Below are 27,350 nucleotides of genomic sequence, written 5' to 3' on the forward strand. Positions count from 1 at the left end.
GCACTGTAAAATCTCCCACAACAGTTTTTGAATCAATAGCCCACCACCACCCACACATACTCGCTCTCTAATACACACACATGCACACTCTCACTTTCACTCAAGGCTATAGATAGAGGCTGGAGCTGTCTGGTTCAGTCTTGCCCTGTGTAAACGTTGCTAAAAATAGGAAGAAGACTAATGAAATGCAGAGATTGCAAGGCACTTGATTAAAATGAAGGGTTCCAGACAGGGCTCCATTTCATTTACATTATCAAAATGACCGTGTTTTGAGATAAGGGTATGCATAAACTATACATGAGAATGGACATGCCATAGGCACTCACTTTATTTACACAGCTCACTGTGTCTCTAGATATCTGTGTTTTTAATTTTGGAAATTGCCTGTAAAGCCTAGACAAAAGCATCTTGTTTAACCTGAGATTTAGATGCGGTTCTCTCAATGGCATAGGCAAGGTCACCAAGCATGTGTAATATACAGTACTAACTAACTTGAACAAACAAATATACTAACTTACTACATACTGTATTGAAGAATGCTCAATACAATAAACAGATTTATACTACTGTATACAGTTTGTAAACTAAAGAGTGAATAAAAAAAAACAGTATGAAGAAAGTATATTGATTGAGTACTAAGGATTTTCTCTAATTGATAGTGTAATATATTGCACTCTAAAATAGGTAACAGAAAAAAAATTACAAATACTCAATAATGCGTCAGTTATTTCAAGTTTTTGTACAGGATGTATAGCCACAACAATGGTTGGTCAAAGATTCTTCACATTTTTGTATCTAAAATCTAAGTGCCAAATATCAAACATGTGATTTTATTTGTTACAAACAGGAGACTGTTAATGCCATGAGTACACATAATGATTAATTTAAGACAGATTATACTGTATTACATTATGTCACACGAGTACATTGTTTGAGTCAAGTTGAGAAGGTTTAGAATAAAAGGTTAAAGAAAGGTTAAACTGTGTTCTCAGAACAAGAGTTTCCACGAATGTCAGGTTGGTGCAAGTGTGTCTTAAATGCTAGAAATGTATATACAATTTATTAAAGGAATAGTTCACCCGAAAATGAAAATTATCTCTTTATAAAAGTAATCCATAAGATTCCAGTGATTAAATCCATGTCTGTAGAAGTGATGTGATAGGTGTGGGTGAGAAACAGATCAGTATTTTTTTTACTATAAATCTCCACTTTCAATCAGCCCTAAGAGTTCTTCTTCTTTTTTCTTTTTCTTATTTTTTTTGTGTGTGGCTTGCAATTTTCATGCATATTGCCACCTACAGGGTAAGGACTGAAGGAGGAGAATTTACAGTAAAAAAAAAAAAAAAAAAAAACACACCTATTATATTTCTTCTGGAGATGTGGATTTAACCACTGGAGTCATATGGATTAATTTTATGCTGCCTTTATTTGCTTTTTTGAGCTTCAAAGTTTTGCTTACCATTCACTTGCATTGTATGGACCTACAGAGCAGAGATATTCTTCTAAAAATCTTTATTTTTGTTCTGCAGAAGAAAGAAAGTCATACACATCTGTGATGGCATGAGGGTGGGTAAATTATGAGAGAATTTAAATTTTTGGGTGAACTATTCCTTTAAATTACAATATTTGTTTACCAAAACATCCATCCATCCATCCATCTTCAACCGCTTATCCGAAGTCGGGTCGCGGGGGCAGCTGCTCCAGCAGGGGGCCCCAAACTTCCCTATCCCGAGCCACATTAACCAGCTCTGACTGGGCGACCCGAGCGTTCCCGGGCCAGTGTGGAGATGTAATCTCTCCACCTAGTCCTGGGTCTTCCCGAGGCCTCCTCCCAGCTGGGCGTGCCTGAAACACCTCCCTAGGGAGGCTGGCCAGGGGCAGCCTTACCAGATGCCCAAACCACCTCAACTGACTCCTTTCAGCGCAAAGGAGCAGCGGCTCTACTCCGAGCTCCTCACGGATGACTGAGCTCCTCACCCTATCTCTAAGGGAGAAGCCCGCCACCCTTCTGAGGAAGCCCATTTCGGCCGCTTGTACTTCGCGACCTAGTTCTTTCGGTCATGACCCAACCTTCATGACCATAGGTGAGGGTAGGAACGAAAATTGACCGGTAGATCGAGAGCTTTGCCTTTCGGCTCAGCTCTCTTTTACGTGACAACGGTCGCGATAGAGCGAGTGCAATACCGCCCCTGCTGCCCCGATTCTCCGGCCAACCTCCGCTCCATTGTCCCCTCACTCGTGAACAAGACCCGAGGTACTTGAACTCCTTCACTTGGGGCAAAACCTCATTCCCTACCTGGAGTACGCACTCCATCGGTTTCCTGCTGAGAACCATGGCCTCAGATTTAGAGGTGCTAATCCTCATCCCAGCTGCTTCACACTCGACTGCCAAGCGATCCAGTGAGAGCTGAAGGTCACGGACTGATGATGACATGAAGACAACATCATCTGCAAAAAGCAGCGATGAGATCCCCAGCCCACCGAACCGCACACCTTCCCCACCCGACTACGCCTCGATATCCTGTCCATGAATATCACAAACAGGATTGGTGACAAAGCGCAGCCTTGGCGGAGACCAACCCCACATGGAATGAACTTCGACTTTGTGCCGAGGACCGGACACAGCCCTCGCTTTGGGCGTACAGGGATTGGATCAGCCCTAAGAAGGGACCCCCCACCCCGTACTCCGCAGCACCTCCCACAGTCTCTCCGGGGGACCGGTCATACGCCTTCTCCAGATCCACAAAACACATGTAGACCGGATGGGCATACTCCCAGGCCCCCTCCAGGATCCTTGCAGAGTAAAGATCTGGTCCGTCGTTCCACGACCAGGGCGAAAACCGCATTGTTCCTCTTCAATCTGAGGGTTCGACAATCGGCCGAACCCTCCTCTCCAGCACCTTGGAGTAAACTTTACCAGGGAGGCTGAGAAGTGTGATACCCCTGTAGTTGGCACACACTCTCTGATCCCCCTTTTGAAGAGGGAACCACCACCCCGTTCTGCCACTCCTTAGGTACTGTCCCAGATTTCCACGCAATGTTGAAGAGGCGTGTCATCCATGACACCCCTCCACATCCAGAGCTTTCAGCATTTCTGGTCGGATCTCATCAATTCCGGGGCTTTGCCACTGCGGAGTTGTTTGACTACCTCAGTGACCTCCCCAGGGAAATAGAATCTGATCCCCCATCATCCTCCGGCTCTGCCTCTACCATAGAGGCGTGTTGGGATTTAGGAGTTCTTCAAAGTGTTCCTTCCACCGCCCAATAACCTCCTCGGTTGAGGTCAACAGCGTCCCATCTTTGCTGTATACAGCTTGAATGGTTCCCGTTTCCCCTCCTAAGGTGGCGGACAGTTTTCCAGAAGCACTTTGGTGCGGACCGAAAGTCCTTCTCCATGGCTTCTCGAACTTTTCCCACACCCACTGCTTTGCCTCCCTCACGGCCGAGGCCGCAGCACTTCGGGCCCGTCGGTACCTTGCAACTGCCTCCGGAGACCTCCGGGACAACAAATCCCGGAAGGCCTCTTTCTTCAGTCGGACGGCTTCCTGACCACCAGTGTCCACCACGGTGTTCGAGGGTTACCACCCCTTGCGGCACCTAAAACCTTGAGGCCGCAGCTCTCCACTGCGGCTCGGCAATGGAAGCTTTGAACATTGCCCACTCGGTTCAATGTCCCCAACCTCCGCAGGGATGCCTGAAAAGCTCCGCCGGAGGTGTGAGTTGAAGATCTCACGGACAGGGACCTCCTCCAAACGTTCCCAGTTCACCCGCACTACTCGCTTGGGCTTCCCAGGTCTGTCCAGAGTCTTTCCCCACCCCTGACCCAACTCACCACCAGATGGTGATCGGTTGACAGCTCTGCCCCTCTCTTTACCCGAGTGTCCAAAACATATGGCCTCAGATCCGGCGACACGATTACAAAATCGATCATCGACCTTCGGCCTAGGGTGCTCTGGTACCACGTACACTTATGAGCATCCTTATGTTCGAACATGGTGTTTGTTATAGATAATCCATGACTAGCACAGAAATCTAATAACAAACATCCACTTGAGTTCAGATCAGGGAGGCCGTTCCTCCCAATCACGCCTTTCCAGGTGTCCCTGTCATTTCCCACGTGTGCGTTGAAGTCACCCAGCATCACTATGGAGTCCCCTACTGGGGCCCTATTCAGGACTCCATTCAGGGTCTCCAAGAAGGCCGAATACTCTGAACTGCTGTTCGGTGCATATGCACAGACAACAGTCAGAGTTTTCCCCACAACCCGTAGGCGTAGGGAGGCGACCCTCTCATCCACGGGGTAAACTCCAACGTAGTGGCGCTCAGCCGGGGACTCGTGAGTATCCCCACACCGCCCGTCGCCTCACACCCTGGGAAACTCCAGAGAAGAATAGAGTCCATCCCCTATCCAGGAGTACGGATCCAGAGCCAAAACTGTGCGTCGATGTAAGCCCCACCAGATCCAACTGGTAACGCTCCACCTCCCTCACTAGTTCCGGCTCCTTCCTCCTTTACCAAAACAATGGTTTGATATTTTTGTATGCTAACATTTATAAATTTGCCATTTCATTAATTGCTCTGTTTCATAATTTTTTCGCTGTTTTATTTAATTGTGACAACTTACCACATATAGGTCAACATGTGTTCAATGAACGATATCATTTGTTCCTGGTCAAACACAGTGCAAATGTTTAATAGCTTCAATGTATGTATAGAAAAATTAACTTTCTAAAATAAACCTACCTTGAAAACAATATTCACTGGAGTTAAAGTGTGTCAAATATCCACTTTAATATTATGAAGCATAATTAATTTGTGACCGATGCTTTAAATCTACTAATTTATCATATTATCTATAATGTAAGTGCTAAATATCAAACATGTGATCATATGTTACAAAAAGGAGATTTTAAATACCTAGCTGGTACAAAAATGTGGCTATTTTTAAATATATATTATAGACTGTGCACATAATATACCGTAATATAAAGTATTTTACTGGTTCAGGGGCAAAATGTAAGGTAAAGGGTAAATGTCAATCACAGTCTACTGCAACCTGTTTGCTGCATCCCTCCTTGAGTCATCACTGGAGGAGCGGTCACTCTGTCGTCATCACCTCACATTCACCTTTCTTATCTGCGCTATAAATGTTTATATTCGTCATTAGCTCTCTTCTTGATGACGAATATAACAAAAGCGAATGACGAACCATCAACCTGTTCGTGCATGCCAATTAAGTGCGCTTTTTGCAGCGCGTGCCAAGGTCAAGGACTGCATTACAGAAATTAGCCTAGGCTTTACTATTATGAATTCAACAATGCCACCATTTTTTATTTTTTTTACAGCTGCTTGTTATAGAGTTAGCAAGTTTTAAAAACTCTTATGCAAAAGTTATCTATTTTAAAGTAACATGCATACAATATTAAAGCAATGCAGAATATTCTGTATGCAATATTGTACAATATATAGACTAGAACATAAACACTATATAATATATGTCAATTCTGTAATTTGACTCTGTCTGTCTCTCTATATGCGGTTATAAACTCAGCAGCACCTGTCAATGCACTGCTGTTCAAGATGCATGACGATGTAATGGAGAAAGTCAACATGCCTTTTCGGTACCTGTGCGCGATGTGGCAGTCCGGTGTGCGTATCTTCAGCGCGCTGGCTTTGTCTCCCTCTCTCGCCTTTGTGAATCAACCTCACATTCCAGCTGCGATTCACTAATCTCTTGACGTTACTGCAGACAGCTCGATTCACCAATGACCGCCTCCCGGCATTCAAATGATGTTGGCTCGAGCCACTAATGAAATGCAGCGCGGCGGGCGCGTGGGGGATTCGGTAACCAATAACGTTCTCCTAAAATAAATATGCATATACCTGAAGTACGTCAGAGGTTTCGCCAGCAGTTGGATATTGCGGCGCTGTGACACATGCAGCAGGTTGTTTTTTATGAATGGAGTGCAGCCAGGGTAAAGCAAAGATTTCAAAAATGATTTTTATATAACTCACAAACACTTGAATGTAATAAGGAGCATGGGTTGATTTGAGATATTTGTAAATTAATTGAAAGACCTTGGATAAAGCATCTAATAATATAGCCTAATAATAATAAAATGTAAAATACTAATAATAAGGCTTAAGACTCTGTTAATAAATTTAAATGCATACATTCAGATTTAACAGCTGGATATTTAGTGCCCCCTAGCAAATATAATCATCTGTCACTCTTGGTCCATTTTAAATAGTATGAGAAAAGAGGAAAAGGTTGATTTCAGACATTTCCAAAAATCAATATATGTCTTTGGATAAAGTAGTGCTTAATGCATCTAATAATATATAGAAAGAAAAATGATTCATGTAATGACTATGAAAAATAAATATGAATCAATAATTCATGTTTAATATGGAGCTGAATGTATTTAGTGCCCTATAATATGTAGGTTACAGATTAAACAAATATTATTATTTTAGAAAAGGTTAAAAACAGGGTTGACTTGAGACTTTTCTAAATGCAAAATATATTAATTCTAAATAGACCTTGGATAAAATATAGTGTTTATGAACAACTAATATGTAATAAAAGAAAAGTAAATACTTAATGCTACAGAAAAAGAAAGAAGCAACACATTTTTGTTAGTTCCCCTAAAAAGTATAGGCCAACTGTAAATATCTCTCACACTCTATTCATTAAAAGTATGTCTGTTACATATCAAATACCCAATATTAATTGATCAGTGAGGTGGAATGGGGTGTCTCACTGAAAAGTGTCCCTCACTGATGTTTCATTTTGTTTCATCACATCACTTTCGGGTCCAGTATCCATGTTTAACATTTGCCCTCTGAGCATCCCTGGAATGCTGTGTCTGAGGCACATGGTTGGCAAGTAAACACAAAGATAAAGTTAACTTTTGAGACTTTAAAATGATGCAACAAAACGTTTTATTTCATTGAAACACAATTAAGCTCACCACTAAAGCAGCACAAAGTTGTTTGTTCTTCCAAAATGAATATGACACTAGTGATGTCATTTAATGTAATCATCATTCAGTTATGTAATACCATTCCATTCTTCCCATATTAAAGATGCATGCAAGCTCATTAAATTATTAATCACAAAGTAGCTTATGCTATATAACGTTTTACCACAAATGCTTTCACACAGATGCATTAAAGAACTTCCAGACTACAAGGCAGATGTGTTTATAGAAACATTTCTTTTCAACAATAGAGAAAAAAGTATGGCTAAAGCAGTGTTTATAGGTGAAATAATGTGTTTACATATTTCTGCTTCACAAAGAGAACCACCACTTAGTTATAGTGTCTATAAACTTTGTCTTTACTTTGTCCTTTTCAAGTACAAGATGTTTAGCTGTAATATATTACTGTAGTCACACACTGCAAAACATGAACCTTATTTTAGTTTATTCCTTACTTCCTGGATATGATAAAGTCTCTCAGTCTGGGGAATTTCTACAACAGCGTGCTTTCTGAAATATATCATGCCTATTATGCCATCAGTTATATATGAGGTTCAACAATACTACAATATATGTAAGAGCAAGTATCTTAAAGGGGCACTCAATATTTTTTACTAATTAAAACGTTTTACACAATAAGAAATTAATGGTAGGATACTTTTGAAAAATCTGTTTAAAATCATGTAACCATTATATCAGTAGCTTAATAAAATGGTCGTCAAATACTACTATTAATTTACCCCCCTATTATCTATTAGTTTCACTAATGGAATCAATTAATCAAGTGTGTACTGTTAATGGAATATTCTGGGTTCAATACAAATTGCTCAAATCGACAGCATTTGTGGAATACAGTTGATTACTAATACATTTCAATTTGTCCCTTATTCACTTCCATTGTAAGTGACTCAACTGTAACCTAGATTTTCTGTAACCAATTTCTCCCTGTAACCTTTCGCTTTTTTAAAGAAAAGGAGGGATGAGGTGAAATACATTTTTGAAGCAATAAACATTATGCCACAAATGCTGCTAATTGATCTTAACCAAAGTCTATTTAGCAAGTCGGTTCACTCGGCGTACATCTTTGGAATGCTCCCAGGTGGATATATTTCTATGTAAACAAGAATGAGGAAAGACAGAAATGTTCAAAGCGGTTGGTCAAGGTTACGATCAAAGAACATATTTAAAATCAGCAGTAAAATCTAACAACAATGGTATCATAAATTATACTTCTTTAACTCAGATTAAAAACGAAATTTTCTCGGCTTTTAAAGCTAATGCGCATGCACATTTTTGAGTTGATTGACAGGCGATGTTTGTATCTAAATGGTGATTGGCTCTTTTACCTGTAAGGCAGGACTTCCTTTCTACATCCGTTGACCCTTGGGCATTTCAATTTCTCCCATTCATTTTAATAGAAGTGGCCCGTCTCTACTAAATAGCCTTTGGCTTAACTTGTATTGAACCCACAATATTCCTGTGAAAAACATATAGCATTTTAAAACTTTTCAGTTTCTTTTACAGAAATATTGTTTTTCCCTGTGTCCAGGTTACTAAAAGTTTGAAATTCACACTGATGCTTGAAACTTCTGAAGCTCACCTCGGGATTTGAACTGTGCAGCTCTTGAGTCAAGACTTATTGTCAACTCTAAAGGAGCAGCACAGTTGTCTAAATGTGAGCTTTTATCTATGCTTGTATCTCACTGTACAGAGTCCTTCTGGCTGCTGGGTTCCCACCAAGTGCAGAGGGCTCTACAAAAACCAGATACATATGAAATGTTTATCAAATGAATTAACCACATAAACATGATATACAGTGGCCCCTAAAAGTATTTGGACACTTTAGCCACACTTCAAATTTTTGAATTCTACACAAAATGATGCAAGACATTTTCTCAGAACTAACTTCACTTTTCTTAATCATTTAGGTAATTACTTTTTGCCAACTTGTTTAAAAAAAACAATGATTAAAAAAAGCCATTAATCACAGTTAAAGTAAGGCACATATGATAAAAGTAAATGGGGCCCATCCATAAATAACAAAATACACTATATTTCAGAAATATAGCCACATGTCTTAAACATAACATGTTAATGTAACGGGAGCCAGCTCGAGTCCCATACGGAGCGGGTAGAACAAGAGCGTCACATTGGTGCCGTGACCCGGATGGGAGTGAGGTTTAGGGGGGTGAGTGTAACGGGAGCCACTAGTGACTGATGCTAGAGGCTGTAACCTTTAGCCTCCTTGTTAGAGCACCCGCCTCCCACGCCGGAGACCTAGGTTCGAGTCCCGTACGGTGCGGGTAGAACAAAAGCATCACATAAACAATAATTTTAGTGTGATAAAATCACTTACTAACCTTATGTGTGTAAGTTATAGCCAGTACCGGGATTTACATGGTTGTTTTATTGAATAATTCTTTACGCTGTGGGCTATGCTATTGAAACAATTTTTTAATAAATGAGAGACAAGTTTTGCCACAATTGCTGTTAATTGAGCTTGTTTTGAATCCGGAACATTATTTAATAAATTGTAGCAACAATTTTTTGTTTTTGTTTGTTGCTTTGTTTTGTTTGAAAAATGTGCTTGTGCCATCTTTCTTCATAATAAATGCTATATGATTTGATATTTTGTCATATAATGCCAAAAAATATATTCACACCACTGTATTTACCAAGTTATTGTGAAAGAGGAATATCATTCTTTTCCCAAAGGTTACAAATATGACCATAAAGTGGATCAATGTATGGTTCTGATCTAGATTTAATGTTCATTGGTGGGCAAAACCTACCAAGCTATTTTTGGTCTGCCTGAGAATTCCAAGGGTTAAGAGCAGGAAGGTGCGTAAGCATTAAAATGGGCTGTTGTTGGGTAAATACTGCCATAGGAACACATCTGGAAATTATTAACCTAATGTCTACTTTAAAGCGATCTCTTTCAAGGCTTATTTAATATTCTGCATTGAACATTACGCTTTCTCAGGCCACTTACCGGTTTAGGTACTGGATCCAACAAGGTGAATTCAAACTTGTAGAGAATCAGGGCCACAAACATATGCAATTCCATTATGGCGTACCACCTGTTGATGCAAAAATCAAAAAACAAAAAGTGGATCTTATTAGCACTTTGTTTTCATTTGTACATTCTCATTAAGAGAATTTCTAGACGGAAACTAAACGCTCAGAAGTGCTTATCGTTTGACAAGTCTACTTCAATAGCACTGTGTGTATTAGCATTCGGACAGAAGGTTGCACACAGTCTGACTGCAGTTGCACCACTCCCTTGAGTGCTACTGAACACTGGGAAAACAGTCAGAAAGGCAAAAAGCTAATAAATTTGGCTCTGGTTTTACGTTCAAATGTTCAAACTCCAGCTATATTCAAAGCCATATCATTCTAAACTAGATGTTCAAAGCAGTTTGGGTGGTCAGAGTAATACCAGATGCATACATTGCAATTTGAAATAAAGGAATAGTTCACCAAAATATAAAAATTCTGTTTTAAGACATGAAAGTTCAATTTGTGGAACAGAACTGACCAGAACAGTCAAAATTCACAAAACATCTCCAATCTTCACCGTTTGCTGACTGTTGCATCTCAAAACAGTAATCCACTACAAATATACTAATTCAGTAAAAAAAACTACTTAATTCAAAAAGTAATTAGATTACCAATTACTTGACTTGTATGTTACTCCAAAACAAGGACTTAAAATGTAACACTTTAAACTACTTGTAACTGGAAAAGTCATTCATTTATAGCAACTTATTATTTTATAATCGGATTACATTTTTATTTTATTTTTTTTCTTGTTTCACACAAGAAATAAAGTCATATAGGTTTGGAATGACATGAGGGTGAGTAAATTAGGACATCATTTTCATTTTTGGGTGAACTATCCCTATCCCTTAAGTGATAAAAAAAAACAAGGTTCCTAGGTGAGATGGTAATAAAACAATATTGGACACAGAAGGAGGGCGAGAGAGGCTAGTCATGTTTCTTGAAATAATCAGCCCAAATAACCTTGAAGGCTGTGACTCATTGAGGGGCACTGTGTCAGTGACGCAAGTAGCCAATTTCCTAAAATGATCCAAAATCAAATAAGATTGGGGGAGGAAATTGAAAGACATGGGTGTTCCGTATGCAGAGTAGTAATTTATGGGCACCTCCAGCTAAGGGATCTTTACAAGCCTGAGTGATCATTACAGCGGCTTCCACTAAGAATCAGTTTTCAATGATTACGCCAATGTGATATTTGGATGCAGGAAGTTGGTAGGCACAATGACATGTGAAATTATCCTACAGAGTGTAAAGCTCACTTATCTTCTTATATAAATACTGCTATTATGGATAATGCAAAAATAAGTGTATAAAGCAGATCATGAAGAAGAGCTTCCATGATCGAGAAAAGCCTGCAACATTCATCCCTCTCTCTCTCTCTCTCTCTTTCTCTCTCTACATATATCTTGCTTTCTTGTCTCCTTTACCCTTACAGATATTTCCCAGGCTGATGTATGTAGAGCATTGCTGCATTTGTGGAGGGGCTGTGTACAGGCTCTAGAAGAGGTCACTGGACTGTGCCTATGCTTTTGATCTTCCTGTGCAGCTGGGAATGTTCTGCCAATTTTTATATGGCTCTATTAACGTCATACTGACCCCAGCTGCACTCTCCCCAGGGCCCCTATGATGTCATCACCATGGCCTCAAAGGGCTGAGAAATGTTTAGGGCCAAGTAAGCTCAGCTCACCATACAACAGCACCTTGGATACACTATATTTCAACATGGCACTATACCAGGAATGGAGCCATGCTATCAGTTTATTGCAACTGCAAATTATTGCAACTGCTGTAGGAAGTATCGTAAATCAAATCATGCATCTTCAGTGGTAAAGCCTCAACAAATTGTATATTTTTTGTACCAATTTGGAACTTTTTGTCCCAGATCTTTTGTAAATAACCTAAAGGAATTGACATTCTAAGCAAAAGAGCCGAAGGGGAAAACATGGAACGCTGCAGATTGTGTAATTTGCTATAGGCCACGTACAAGCCACAGCTTTCCTGTTAGAGGCCAAAGACACTCATCCTAACTATTCTGCTAGAGGGCAAAGGTACCCTCTAACCCTCCCACTGGAGGGCAAAAATGGCCCCAAATCTCATTTTGGAGGGGAAAGATACCACAAAACATCCTGCAAGAGGGCAAAAACAGCCCCCAAAGCATGCTCAAACTTAACAAGTTCTGGGTATAATATAGTTTAGCTCAATTAACAGCATTTTTGGTATAATGTTACTTTCAACAAAAATTTATTTTGACTCCTCTCTCATTTATTAAAAAACAACAAACAAATAAAACAAAAATCACGTTACAGTAAGGCACTGGAAGTGAAAGAGGCCAGTCCTTTAACACTAAAATACACACTCAAATGGCCACGAAATGGTAAATGGTCTGCACTTATATAGCGCCTTTAACCTTAGCGGTATTCAAAGCGCTTTAAACTGCATCTCATTCACCCATTCTCACACACACACACACACACACACACACACACACACACACACACACACACACACATATATATGTTGGTCTACCTATCATTATGAGGACTTTCCATAGACATAATGACTTTTATACTGTATAAACTATAGATTCTATCCTCTAAACCTAACACAACCCCTAAACCTAACCCTCACAGAAAACCTTCTGCATTTTTACATTTTCAATAAAACATTGTTTAGTATGATTTTTAAGCGATTTGAATTATGGGGACACTATAAATGTCCTCATAAATCACATTTATAGCATAATAACCTTTTAATTACCAGTTTGTAACTTACAAAATTGTCCTCGTAAATCACAAAAACACGCACACACACACACACACAAATAAAATGTAAAAACATTACAACTAGAAGTTTTATTCAATTTCCTAACAAATAAGCTCAAATGCAACCAGCAAACCTTAAGCGGAAGCACTAGAGCTACAGGTTTCAAGAACACTTCCCTGTCTTCCATTGGTCAGCCAAACTCAAGCCGCTGGTTTAGCCAATGCTGCTACTGTATGTCTGGCTGGTCGGGATGCTTAAACAGCAATACTTTGAATAGCGCCACAGAGCCACAGTGTTTTTAAGGAAAATCAACCTAAACTTAGAGTTATCTGTCTTAATTAAGCTTGGATAGGAGAAAGTATTTTTACATTGAAAAAAAATAATAATATTGGGTTAGACGTGCAAGGCCCTCATATCCTGAACTGCATGCATAAATTATGCTACAAGTTCAATTGAGCAACAAATGGAAAGTTCAGTAAAGTTCAAGTCAAAATGAGCAAAGGGAAAATTAGAAGACAGCAGTCCAGGGAAAAAGAACCAATGATATAAGCTCATGAGATGACTACATGAAGATTATTTTGTACAAACACAAGAGTTTTTCTAACCTTCCTGGGCACTGATTTTTCCCCCCTCCAAATGCCACAAACCCTTCCAAGAAGACATTCTTTTCTAAATCTGCCTTTTCCCATCGTTCCTGTGGGAAGAAAATTTTCATTAAAAATAATCTACTCAGGCGAGCCTGTCCAAAATAGACCCTTTGAACTTGTCCTCCACTCCAAGGTTTAATTTAATAAAAATACATATTTACAGTAATCTCTGGATGACTTCTTATGCAATGTCCATCTGTCCACAAATGCAGCATTATTATGTGCATATACTATATTAATAATTGGTCTGTGGTTAACATCAACAATTCAAGTTCAGAAATGTGTATAATTTTCCAATGCATGAGACCATGGAATGTATATTTAGACATTAACCGAAGACATTCAGTGTGTAAAATGTTTAAATTCCATTTAGGAAAAAAAGTTTTTTAAAAGTGTTCACACTAGTTTTTTTTTAATCAGACAATTTAATCATGTAGATGTAGGGCTGATCCAATGTCTGTGAGCTGAGCTATTTCCTTCAAGACATTAGTATACTGCATTATTAGACAGAAGTGTAATGGAATCTCTATAGGCATTTGCCGGAGGGTTAATTGTGAAGATAACTGTCAGGCTTTCCTAACACACATACAGACCTATTATTCTTGTTTTAATGGAGCACAGCTGTACTTTTCAAACACACTTTACAGCTTACCAGCAAAATGGAAGAAGGAACATTTATTAAAGGAAAATACCAATAAAGCAGATACTAATTCCGTCTTTGATACCTCATCGGGCAAAACAAAATAAAGAGGCTCCTCAAACAAGTTACAGGAACATTTAATAGTAAAGCACTTTACCTGTTAAAAAAAAAAAAAGCTATTCCGAGCATGTGTCTTGTGTTTGTTGTAATGTGGTTAATAGTGGAATTTGTGTTAACCTCTTCCTGTGGCTGAAGTCACACAGAACACATTAGAATGACAGGTTGGAGTTACTCACAGGTTTGAAATCCTCAGGATCTGGGAAAAACTTGGGGTTTCGGTGAGCCCAATAAGGAGACAACATTAACATGTCTCCTGGTGGAATAATGTAATTCTGTAAGAAGAAAACACACACACTTGTTTTCATCACAGTGGGGACCTCTATTCCAATGACTTCTAATAATGTTTTCATACCCAAGTCCCACACACCACACAATTTGTTTTCATTTACATTAATTTAGTATGTTTATTAGGCCATTTTCTATCACAATGTAGATTTTAGATTTGGCCTCATATATATATATATATATATATATATATATATATATATATATATATATATATATATATATATATATATATATATATATATATATGTATATGTATATGTACTAGTGTTAACAAATGAAACCTTACTGAATATGGTAACACTTTAAAGTATGTAGTATTTGTATATACAATATACTTTATATGGTAACACTTTACAGCAAGGTTTCATTTGTTAACACTAGTTAACAACAGTAAAGACTAACTGTGAACAATACTTTTACAGCATTTCTTAATCTACATTTATTAATAATTAACATTAGTTAATGCACTATGAACTAACAATTTAAATATATATATATATATATATATATATATATATATATATATATATATATACACATATACACTCACCTAAAGGATTATTAGGAACACCATACAAATACTATGTTTGACCCCCTTTCGCCTTCAGAACTGCCTTAATTCTACGTGGCATTGATTCAACAAGGTGCTGAAAGCATTCTTTAGAAATGTTGGCCCATATTGATAGGATAGCATCTTGCAGTTGATGGAGATTTGTGGGATGCACATCCAGGGCACGAAGCTCCCATTCCACCACATCCCAAAGATGCTCTATTGGGTTGAGATCTGGTGACTGTGGGGGCCATTTTAGTACAGTGAACTCATTGTCATGTTCAAGAAACCAATTTGAAATGATTCGAGCTTTGTGACATGGTGCATTATCCTGCTGGAAGTAGCCATCAGAGGATGGGTACATGGTGGCCATAAAGGGATGGACATGGTCAGAAACAATGCTCAGGTAGGCCGTGGCATCTAAATGATGCCCAATTGGCACTTAGGGGCCTAAAGTGTGCCAAGAAAACATCCCCCACACCATTACACCACCACCACCAGCCTGCACAGTGGTAACAAGGCATGATGGATCCATGTTCTCATTCTGTTTACGCCAAATTCTGACTCTACCATCTGAATGTCTCAACAGAAATCGAGACTCATCAGACCAGGCAACATTTTTCCAGTCTTCAACTGTCCAATTTTGGTGAGCTCTTGCAAATTGTAGCCTCTTTTTGTGGAGATGAGTGGTACCCGGTGGGGTCTTCTGCTGTTGTAGCCCATCCGCCTCAAGGTTGTGTGTGTTGTGGCTTCACAAATGCTTTGCTGCATACCTCGGTTGTAACGAGTGGTTATTTCAGGAAAAGTTGCTCTTCTATCAGCTTGAATCAGTCGGCCCATTCTCCTCTGACCTCTAGCATCAACAAGGCATTTTCAGCCCACAGGACTGCCGCATACTGGATGTTTTTCCTTTTCACACCATTCTTTGTAAACCCTAGAAATGGTTGTGCGTGAAAATCCCAGTAACTGAGCAGATTGTGAAATACTCAGACCGGCCCGTCTGGCACCAACAACCACGCCACGCTCAAAATTGCTTAAATCACCTTTCTTTCCCATTCTGACATTCAGTTTGGAGTTCAGGAGATTGTCTTGACCAGGACCACACCCCTAAATGCATTGAAGCAACTGCCATGTGATTGATTAGATAACTGCATTAATGAGAAATTGAACAGGTGTTCCTAATAATCCTTTAGGTGAGGGTATATATATATATATATATATATATATATATATATATATATATATATATATATATATATATATATATATATATATGTATACACACACACACACACACACACACACACACACAGATCAGCCACAACATTAAAACCAACTGACTAATATGTGTAGGTCCCGTCGTGCTGCCAAAACAGCACCAACCTGCATCTCAGAATAGCATTCTGAGATGATATTCTTTTCACCACAATTGTACAGTGCGGTTATCTGAGTCTGGCTATTCTCTGTTGACCTCTCATCAACAAGGCATTTCCGTCCACAGAACTGCCCCTCATTGGATGTTTTTTGGTTTTTGGCAACATTCGGAGTAAATTCTAGAGATTGTTGTGTGTGAAAATCCCAGAAGATCAGCAGCTACAGAAATACTCAAACCAGCCAGTCTGGCACCAACAAACATCCATGTGATTATCTAATCAGCCAATCGTGTGGCAGCAGTGTAATGAATAAAATCATGCAGATATGGGTCAGGATGTTCAGTTAATGTTCATATCAACCATCAGAATGGGGAAATAAATGTGATCTCAGCGATTTAGACCGTGGTATGATTGTTGGTGCCAGACGGGCTGGTTTGAGTATTTCTGTAACTGCTGATCTCCTGGGATTTTCACACACAACAGTCTCTAGAGTCCATAGAGAATGGTATGAAAAACAAAAAACAACCAATTAGCGGCTGGTCTGTGCACGAAAATGCCTTATTGATGAGAGAGGTCAACGGAGAATGCCAAGACTGGTTCGAGCTGAAAGCAAGGTGACAGTAAACCAAATAAACGTGCATTACAACAGTGCTATGCAGAAAACAATGTACATTTCTGAATGTACAACACGTCGAACATTGAGGCGGATGGGCTACGGCAGCAGAAGACCCTTCCGGGTACTATTTTATATTATAATATTTAATACTGTTAATATCGTCTCAATTGGAAATTCAAATCATCCTTATATTTTTTATTATTGGGGGAAAAGTTAAGGTTTGTCAGTAGTATTTATAATTATCTTCACATAAAAACATTATAGGTTTATGGTATTCCTTCATTGAGATTTCAAGGTAAACATGTATGCATACTCATATACATATACTGTACATAAACAGTTTTTTCATCAATAAGAATTCCTAGTAATGTTTGCTTTGTTCATTGTAGCCTGTGTGAAGCCAATGGTAGATCTAAATGAATTAAAAACATTCAGTCCTATCTGACATATAGATTAGTGAAGACTTTATGTAGTATTTATACTGCACATTCCAGTTGACAGTCAGCATATGCAGTAGTCTAAAAGTTCTTTTTTGTGCTATTATAAACACACTACCATTAACTACACTTTAAGATTGAAATCTTAGATTTTGTCTTTCAGTTGTACATGATATATAACGTGAAGACGTTGCTATTATTTACTACATGCTATAATATTTTTTCTGCATAAATCTGACATAAAAACTGAAATGAATATAGTTATACACTGAATAATGTTTCACAGCTGACCTGTAATTTGAGGGGTCGCACTACTTTACGAGTAATGGCTCCAGGGGCCCTCAGCCGAATGGCTTCCATGATACACCACTTCACATATGGCATCTGCTGTAAGTCATCTAGGGTCACATTTGTCTTCTCCTTGTCTTAAATGCAAACCAGACACACACATACACACCATAGTTACTATCGCCTCAAGTACAACTGATGAGTTGTGTCGTTCCAAACCCATGTGACATTATTTCTTCTGCAAAACAAAACAAATTTGATGTAAGGCAGAATGTTAGGGACCGACAGCCTCAGTCACCGTTCACTTTCATTGCATGGAAAAAGATGCAAGATGCAATGCAACAAAAGTGAATGTTAACTGAGGCTAATTGTGCCTTTTGTTGTCCAGGACGGGGAGAAAAAAAATGTGTAAATGATGATAGAATTGTTCATTTGTAGGTCAATTATCCCTTTACCAGATTAGTAAATAAATGTAACACTGCTGAGGTACGCTGTCCTCTTGTAGATTTGAGAAACATTTCAAGCATTACAAGTATTTGACGTGACTACTGAATTATGCTGAGCAAACAGCAGTGCAGAATTCATATCAAGCAGGAGGAGCAGAAAGCTAAAATCACAGTTTTGATTAAACAGCCAATGAAAACACAAGATTGTTTACCTTGGTTACTGAGGGCAACACTGATCTGATCCATAGCAATTTTATAAGTTGCAGGATTGGACAAAATAAAAGAAATGGCCCAAAATGTTATCTAGAATAAAGTAAGAAGTTTAGTGAGAGTAAGCAACATTGCATAAAGCTGGAATAACTGCATTCTGGATTAACATACTAAATCAAATTGACATGAGCTTTTCACTTACTGGTATAGCATTTGCCAGGGAAGCCCAAAGCATAAGTACACCATAATTGGGCAGATATTTGTCTTTTAGTGATGCAGCAAGGTGCTGTAGTAAAGTCTAAGGAGAAAAAAAGACAGATTATATTTTTTGTTTTGTATTACAATATTAAATAATGGGCTTATGAAACTAATATTATGCTGATTCTGGCATAATACATGTATGATAAAAATCAAAAGTCCTATCATTATAGTCCTAGAAAAGACTCGGAAGCCAATGGGGAACATACTCTATTTGGCTCCCTCTGTTGGTTAAAACATTTTAAAAAACATTGGCCTACCATAAAAATAATTTACAATTTAATCTCTATACTATTTGCTTACAGTGTAACACTGTTTGGAGAGTGATGTTATTAACAGTTACAGTACAAACACTCATACATTTTTTTATGTTCATTTGTTGAAATATAAAACAACTATTTAACATTTTACTCAATAGCTTTTTTATTTATTTACTTCTATTGAATTGCCACTAGGCATCTAGTTTGGTTTACCTACAGTATATTACCTTTCCACCATTCTCACTGTAAAGGGTCTCTTCTGACTTGATAATCATATTTCTCAGCAAAGAAATGAGCCATTGCTTTGAATTTGCCCATTCCCTGTTTAAGACAAAGGAAATAGATGTTTTGAAATGTACATCAACAGTAAGGCTACAGTCCATTATTTTTAACTTATGATTGCATGATCTTGGCCAGGAGTTTTCAAACTTTTCCATGTTGTAGGCAATGTAGACCTACTGTTCATCATACTTTTGCCGATTCATCTGAGTAACGATTCATTAGTGTCAAATTTTTTTATTATAGTGTTTCGTTTGCGAAACATCCGAATGAATCTTGTAAATTAACAAATTGTTCTTGTTCACTTCCATTGTTTGTGAAAGACTTGATTTTCTTTTTCCAGTTGAATCACTGAATCAATGGGCTCTATTTTCTTGAGTGCGCAAAGCGTAGTGCTACTCGCTACGACCATGTACAACGTCTTATCCAATTTTCTAGAGAGCTCTAATTCTAAAAGAGCAGTTTGCATGACAGTGCAAAGCGCAAATGGGCATGGGTAGGAGTGTTTGCACCATTGTGGGTTAGACACACAAATTGTGGGTGTACGTAGGTTTATATGAAGTTGTGTAAAGCGCAATTTGCCTTCATCTTGAGAATTAGGCTGTTGTGCTAAAATGTTTCAATACCACCTATTAACTCTTAAAATTCAGTTTCTGCATTTGAATCCACCAGTAGGTGGTAATAAATTTCATCCAAATTCTGAACGTACATAACATGAAATAATGTCCCTGACAATCATAATTTTTCAGGGGAAATCGCTTGAGTTTTGTAGAGGCCTTTCTAGAGGTCATGGTTTATTTTTTCAATTATTTTTGAGATGAAAACATTCCCAATAATTTAACTGAGCGTACATCCAAATTCAGAAGAGAATCACATGTCTATAAATGGAGCTTGTCAGTGTCATAGAAATATGCCTGGCATTCATCAAGGATGCATTTAATGCACATTTTCTATTCTTCTAATTCATTGCATACAGTCCATATACACTACCAACTTCTTATGAATGTGCTGTCTTTGTTTATATTGCTGGTACTTCACAGTGTATGGACTAGCCTATAGTGGGATGCAGATGGTGGAAAAAGAACCTCAGAATTCAATTGCGCTTAATCCAGCCCATTTGCGAGTTGCGTGGGCAATTTAAGATTTAGCACATGACAATACCAAAATGTAATGGCCATGCCCACTGACTTAACACTGCGTTATTAAAATAGGGCCCAATTAATTTCTCATAACCTTTAAACATTTTAATTTGTCGCCACCTACTGGCTGAAAGTGTAATCTGTAGAAATGGTGACTGAACAAATCTAAATTAATCATTTAACAAAGAAAGGGTAGCAATTGGGCAGTAGCACTCACGCACTTCAAAAACATGTCTGGGAGCTGGGATCCATACTCGAATCCATCATCATATTTTGTGAATTTTTCCAGGAACTCCTGTTTGGTAAAGGCACTGCTGGGGGAGTTACACCTGCCTAGTAAGTTGCTCATCACTGCTGGATACATAACACTCCTAAAAAAAAAGGGGTAAGTCCAGTTTTGAAGAAATAACAATAACAAATAAAAAGTTACTCTTTTTATGATTTTGGAATTTATGATATTACAACAAGATTTTAAAGACATTTGTCCATTACTGAAAATGAAATGTATATTATAAACTCAGCAAAAAAAGAAACGTCCCTTTTTTCAGGACACTGTATTTTAAAGATAATTTTGTAAAAATCCAAATAACTTTACAGATCTTTATTGTAAAGGGTTTAAACAATGTTTTCCATGCTTGTTCAATGAACCATATACAATTAATGAACACGCACCTGTGGAACGGTCGTAAAGACACTAACAGCTTAGGTAGGCAATTAAGGTCACAGTTACAAAAACTTAGGACACTAAAGAGACCTTTCTACTGACTCTGAAAAACACCAAAAGAAAGATGCCCAGGGTCCCTGCTCATCTGCGTGAATGTGCCTAAGGCATGCTGCATAGAGGCATGAGGACTGCAGATGTGGCCAGGGAAATAAATTGCAATGTCTGTACTGTGAGATGCCACTACAGGGAGACAAGGAGGACAGCTGATCATCCTTGCAGTGGCAGACCATGTGTAGCAACACTAGCACAGGATCGGTACATCCGAATATCACACCTGCAGGACAGGTATAGGATGGCAAATACAACTGCCTGAGTTACATCAGGAAAGCACAATCCCTCCATCAGTGCTCAGACTGTCCGCAATAGGCTGGGAGAGACTGGAATGAGGGCTTGTAGGCCTGTTGTAAGGCAGGTCCTTACCAGACATCACCGGCAACAACCCCACCTTCACTGGACCAGACAGGGCGGCAAAAAGTGCTCTTCACTGACGAGTCGCAGTTTTGTCTCACCATGGGTGATGTTTTGACTCTTAGCGTTACACAGAGTCCTGTACTCTGGAGTGGGATTGATTTGGAGGTGGAGGGTCCATCATGGTCTGGGGCGATGATGGTCAGCATCATCGGACTGTGCTTGTTGTCATTGCAGGCAATCACTCTGTGCGTTACAGGGAAGACATCCTCCTCCCTTATGTGGTACCCTTCCTGCAGGCTCATCCTGACATGACCCTCCAGCATAACAATGCCACCAGCCATACTGCTCGTTCTGTGTGTGATTTCCCGCAAGGCAGGAATGTCAGTGTTCTGCCATGGCCAGCGAAGAGCCCAGATCTCAATACCATTGAGCACGTCTGGGAGGACTAGGGCCATTCCCCCCAGAAAATTCCGGGAACTTGCAAGTGCCTAGGTGGAAGAGTAGGGTAACAACTCACAACATGAACAGGCAAATCTGGTGCAGTCCATGAGGAGATGCACTGCAGTACTTAATGCAGTTGGTTGCCACACTAGATACTGACTGTTACTTTCGATTTTGACCCCTCCCCTTTGTTCAGGGACACATTATTCAATTTCTGTTAGTCACATGTCTGTGAAACTTGTTCAGTTTATGTCTTAGTTGTTGAATCTTTTTATGTTAATATAAATATTTACACACGTTAAGTATGCTGAAAATAAATGCAGATGAAAGTGAGAGGACATTTCTTTTTCTGCCGAGTTTATTTTATATTTGAGCATACACAATCAACGCACTATTTGCATGAAATTATAATAGTGCCAATGATAATAGTTTACAATTATGTGGTCTCAGGATGCAACAAAAAAAAGTGCAATAATTAAAGCAATCAATATTCCACATATAGGTCAATCCGTTCAATCAGTCCAGGTAACAGATTTAGATAAGGTAGATAACAATGTCTAAGTACTATAAATTGTCAGTTTGTAAGACTAAAGGCACAAAATTTCCAATTTCTTTGTTAAAAGTGAAGTTTGAAACCAATGGTACCCAGAGGGAGTGATCTGGAAACATTAATTATGAATGGGAAAAACAGTTAGTAGGGCCCAAGCACTGAATGTGCTGAGGCCCTATTGTATTTTTGAAGTATTATTATGATTATTTTCAAGGTTTCGGGGGCTTTTGGAGCACTTAACATGCTCAAACATTTTAAGTTCATACATGGGCGTGTAGAGGGGGCTCTGTAGCACCTTTTGAGCTACAGTCACCAAACTTTGTACAGTCATAGATGACTGCTTATGACAAGACATTAATAAGCTCCTCTCAACAGGAATTCGGCCATTTTGGATTGTTTGAAAAATGCATGCTCTGGAATTTGAAATACTCCTAGGGGATTCATGTTACAGGTATTAAATGTGGGTGACATCATGCCAAGATATTGACGATGCTAAGTACAAACAGATTTTTTTATATATTGAATGGTGTTGCCATGGTGATGTGAAAAATGTATGTAAAAAAATGGGAACCAGAAAGTGTCTCAAATCTTCTGCATGCATCATGTGATTTACATCATATGTATGGCCTTGAGGGCTGATCACATTGATGTGGCTATTGTGGGTCACTGTCGTAGTGCCACCAAATGGCAGAAGGAAGTGTGGCACTTCTAACAGACTTTGAGATATTCCTCATATGTTTACCTGAATTGCTTAAAAAAATTTTGGAATAATGTCAAGACTTTCAAATTCTGAAGGGATTCTTGATATCTTAAGTAGTGTTGCCATGGCAACATATTAAATGTCATTATTCCTTTTTTATGTATATTCACATGTTTTGAGGTCCTTCTCATGCTTGAATTTTCATGAATTTGTCAGTTGTCAGCCATTAGACCTGGGAAAAACACATGGGTGTGTCTAGGGAGCTCTGTAGTGTCACCTTTTGACACAAGTGTAGGGGTCATTTTCTTCTATGGTAGCCAAACTTGCTACATATATTGCTCTCATCAAGCCAGACAACTTTCAAAATTATAGTAATTAGCTCCGCCCAACAGTCGGCCATTTTGGCTTGAATGTGCATTTTTGGAAAATTGCAGGCCCTGAACTTCTGAATTCACCTTCTAGGGGATTCATGTGTCTGTCACCAAATTTAGGATAAGATGCTAAATTGTGAATGGATTTTTTATTTATTGAACTGTGTTGCCATGGCAATGCATTAAATTAATGGTGAAAAATTTCTCATATATTCTGTGTGCAGAGTGTTATTTAGATCACAATTTAATGTATTTTTAGACTTGGGGGATAATCACATGGGTGTGACTATTTTGGGTCATATGCATAGCAACACTATTTGCAGCAGGAAGTGTGGCTCTTACAACAGCATTTAAACTAGTCCTCTTATATTTGCCCAAATTGCTTTAAAATTGTTTAGAATGTTGTCAAATGCCAAATGCATGTGTCCACCTTCCACTGTACTATGAAAGCCACCTGGTGGAAATGAACACATGGTGCTTGGGCCCATCATCGCTGCTTGCAGCTATATTTAAATTTGCAATTCTGTTCAGTGGTGCTGGTGAAACAGAAATTGCACACTTCACTTTTGCTGCACAATGCATGGAAGGCATGTCTACTGGTTTCCAAGGTGAATGTTAGCACAATCTAAATAATTAATGTGAGAAAAGACTGTACTTGATTAGCTCATTTAGTTGTCCAGATCCGTTGTTTCCAAGGACCTCCAACTGGTCATTAAATTCTTCACACAGATGGCTGGAGAGCACTGCTATGTTGCCTGGAGTCAGTCTGTTCTTTATTATGGCTAAACAGGCCGGATGGCACTTATAGAAACTTTCTTTGCTGATAGAAGCTGGACAAGAACCCAAAAAAGAATAACATGAATAACTTGATCACATTTTCTCATACTGCAGTATTGATGATGTCCAATTATCAGAATTGATGGAAGAAAGCCATTCAAGAACAGGTATAAAAAATTTATTTAAGCCTGATAAAATACATTATTTTGATTTATCCTTCCTAAAGGACTGCAAATACAGTATGGTAACACACATATACTGTACAGTATATCACTAATCGTTGATCAGCTTTATTATACTGTACCTGTGTTGTGAACAGGCTCTTGTACTCCTTGTTCAAAATTAACATCTTTGGATGTGAAAAAAGCTCGGAAGTCCTCATTTAAGGTTACAAATGTCAGTCTCTTTCCAGCTGCTATTACTGTGAAAACTGGTCCATGCTACAGGAAAATGGCAAAAACAGACATTTAGATTTTTTATTAAATGTTTATGATATAAACATTTAAATTTAAAATTAAGGTGCAAATTCAATGACAACATTTCTGCTCAACTGCTCATTCATCAAAATCCCTCATTAGTTCCCATGCTTTCACAAAACTGGCACAGCAGTACTGAGAACAAAAGCGGTGTCAAAAAAAAGGCCACTGTGTCCAGTGCCCTAGTTGCATAAATTAATGGTGTTGAACTCTTTAATATGGCTCAAATTAAAATACAGAACAACAATTTGGCCATAATGCTCCAGCACAGTGACTGGGTAATATATTTTACAGTGTCAGTATGTAAACTGTTTCACCACACACTCAGATTTTAAAACTGAATTTTCGGAGGAAGCTCATGTAGTAAATCAGTTTGCATGTATGTTGAAAGTGAACTTGCACGGCAAAGAACAGAGGATATTTCTTTAATGTTTAGTTTAAAACCTGAAGGTGAATTGTTCTAATATAGATTATATTAGTCATATTAATATTGAGCTGCCAACTTTAAGAGAAACCATTTGAACAACCATAACATTATATTGAAGAAAAAAAAAAATCACGATTCTGAAAAATAAATGACACACTGTTGAGTGCAACAGGTTCAGCAAAATTGGCATGGGAGGAGATGGACTTCTGAACTTCAAACCATTGGAAGATCAACACAACTTGATTCAGTAATACATGTAGATGAACAGTAAATTGACACCACTTTGACACAGACTGTATTATTTATATTAATGAGATGCATTATTTAGAGCAAACATGATTTTGCAACCTGTTAAGTATAAATTCTGTAAATCATACTGTTAATGTTATGGGGGAAATGTTGAAAACAATAAACATTTCACTATATATTATATACTTTATGTACAATAGGCTATATTTTTGCAAATGAAAATGTCATGCAACAAATCATATAAATGTACTGTTATGATTCTGCATGGAGACATTTTCTGAATGGGCAAACTTACTTTGGCTCTGGCTTGCTGAATGAAATGCAAAGGCGCTTTGCCAAATTCAAAGGCAGCACCAAACCAAGGTATCCATCCTCTTATGCATGGAGGAGCAGTGGGATGTTTTTTACCAAAGAGAAGGTGAAAAGAAATAATCACAAAAGTTATAGAAAGAATTAGGGTAATCCATTCCATCGTAGCTCAGAACAAAGCCTTTAGATGCACGAGCCACACACATTCACGTGTCTGAGTAAGTGAGGGGTTTCCTGATAACAAATGTGTTAACACTAAGTCGCGTGGCAGCCATGACTCCCTTGTTCCAAACTGATGGTATGACATGTCACTAACCACTCCCACAACAGCGCTTACCCCTCCCACTAACAACACGAGCCTCTCTCACCACAAAACAAACCCCTCCTACCACAACTCTGCCAACTACTCCCACTAACATGAACCCTCCCATCAGAACGCTAACCCCTCCCACCTGACGACAGTAGTGCTATTTGTGCAGTGAAACTTAAAATCGCACAGCTCAGCAAAATTAAACGTGGTGCAAATTCATTTTATTTTAATAGATAGTTCTAATGTGTTTTTTGTTTGACAACTATAAGGAATTTTAATATTATTTTATTTCTCACATGACACTCAAATAGTTTTATAAATAAAATGCTTAATTAATGAAGAGATTAATCTAAAGATATTCACTGGCGGCCAAAAGTTTAGAATAATGTACAGATTTTGCTTTTATGGAAATAAATTGGTACTTTTATTCACCAAAGTGGGATTCATTGATCACAGTGTGTAGTCTGGACATTAATAATGTGAAAAATGTACAGCTTTGTAGATCCTTTGCAGCTGTCAGTTTGTCCAGATTCTCAGGTGACATTTCACCTCACACTTCCTGTAGCACTTGCCATAGGTGTGGCTGTCTTGTTGGGCACTTCTCACACACCTTACAGTCTAGCTGATCCCACAAAAGCTCAATGGGTTTAAGATCCATAACAATCTTTTCCAATTATCTGTTGTCCAAAGTCTGTGTTTCTTTGCCCACTCTTTTTGTTTTTCTGTTTCAAAAGTGGCTTTTTCTTTGCAATTCCTCCCATAAGGCCTGCGCCCCTGAGTCTTCTCTTTACTGTTGTGCATGAAACTGGTGTTGAGTGGGTAGAATTCAATGAAGCTGTCAGCTGAGGACATGTGAGGTGTCTATTTCTCAAACTAGAGACTCTGATGTACTTATCTTCTTGTTTAGTTGTACGTCTGGCCTTCCACATCTTTTCTGTAGTTGTTAGAGCAAGTTGTCCTTTGTCTTCGAAGACTGTAGTGTACGTTTGTATGAAATCATCCATGTATTGGCAATTTCAAGCATTGTATAGCCTTCATTCCTCAAAACAATGATTGACTGACGAGTTTCTAGAGAAAGCTTTTCTCATAGTGATGATGCTGTTTCTTACATTAGTAAGGCCCTGATTATACTTTGTGGACAGTTGAATGCCACTTCCTTCCGAAACAGAACAATCTGTACATTATTCCAAACTTTTGGCCGCCAGTGTATATTTGCATTCTTTACTTCTAGCTATACATTATTTCAGT

The 27,350-nt window shown here is 38.5% G+C and overlaps 2 protein-coding genes across 3 annotated transcripts in view; both read right to left on the reverse strand.

The window, feature by feature from the left end:
* The window catches only part of LOC127623885 (calcipressin-2-like), an 82,962-nt gene extending 77,185 nt beyond the window's left edge, over positions 1-5,777 (reverse strand). The window contains exon 1 of one of the 2 annotated variants that reach the window (XM_052098466.1): positions 5,626-5,777. The gene's annotated coding sequence lies outside the window, so the exon portion shown is untranslated. Of the gene's footprint in view, positions 1-5,614 lie in introns of both variants that reach the window. The other variant, XM_052098467.1, reaches the window with a different exon arrangement.
* A 1,413-nt stretch (positions 5,778-7,190) lies between these two features.
* Positions 7,191-26,071, reverse strand: LOC127623878 (24-hydroxycholesterol 7-alpha-hydroxylase-like). Its single transcript, XM_052098457.1, has 12 exons — positions 25,779-26,071; positions 24,636-24,771; positions 24,210-24,384; positions 20,579-20,728; positions 19,167-19,260; positions 18,624-18,719; positions 18,424-18,514; positions 17,769-17,902; positions 14,390-14,485; positions 13,412-13,500; positions 9,976-10,063; positions 7,191-8,735 (listed from the first exon to the last, which is right to left on the reverse strand). The coding sequence occupies exons 1-12, from the start codon at positions 25,953-25,955 to the stop codon at positions 8,667-8,669; spliced, it is 1,395 nt and encodes a 464-aa protein (XP_051954417.1). The 5' UTR covers positions 25,956-26,071; the 3' UTR covers positions 7,191-8,666.
* Positions 26,072-27,350: the final 1,279 nt, after the last annotated feature.

This window comes from Xyrauchen texanus, chromosome 30, assembly GCF_025860055.1.
Source record: "Xyrauchen texanus isolate HMW12.3.18 chromosome 30, RBS_HiC_50CHRs, whole genome shotgun sequence".
Classification (NCBI taxonomy): Eukaryota; Metazoa; Chordata; class Actinopteri; order Cypriniformes; family Catostomidae; genus Xyrauchen; species Xyrauchen texanus.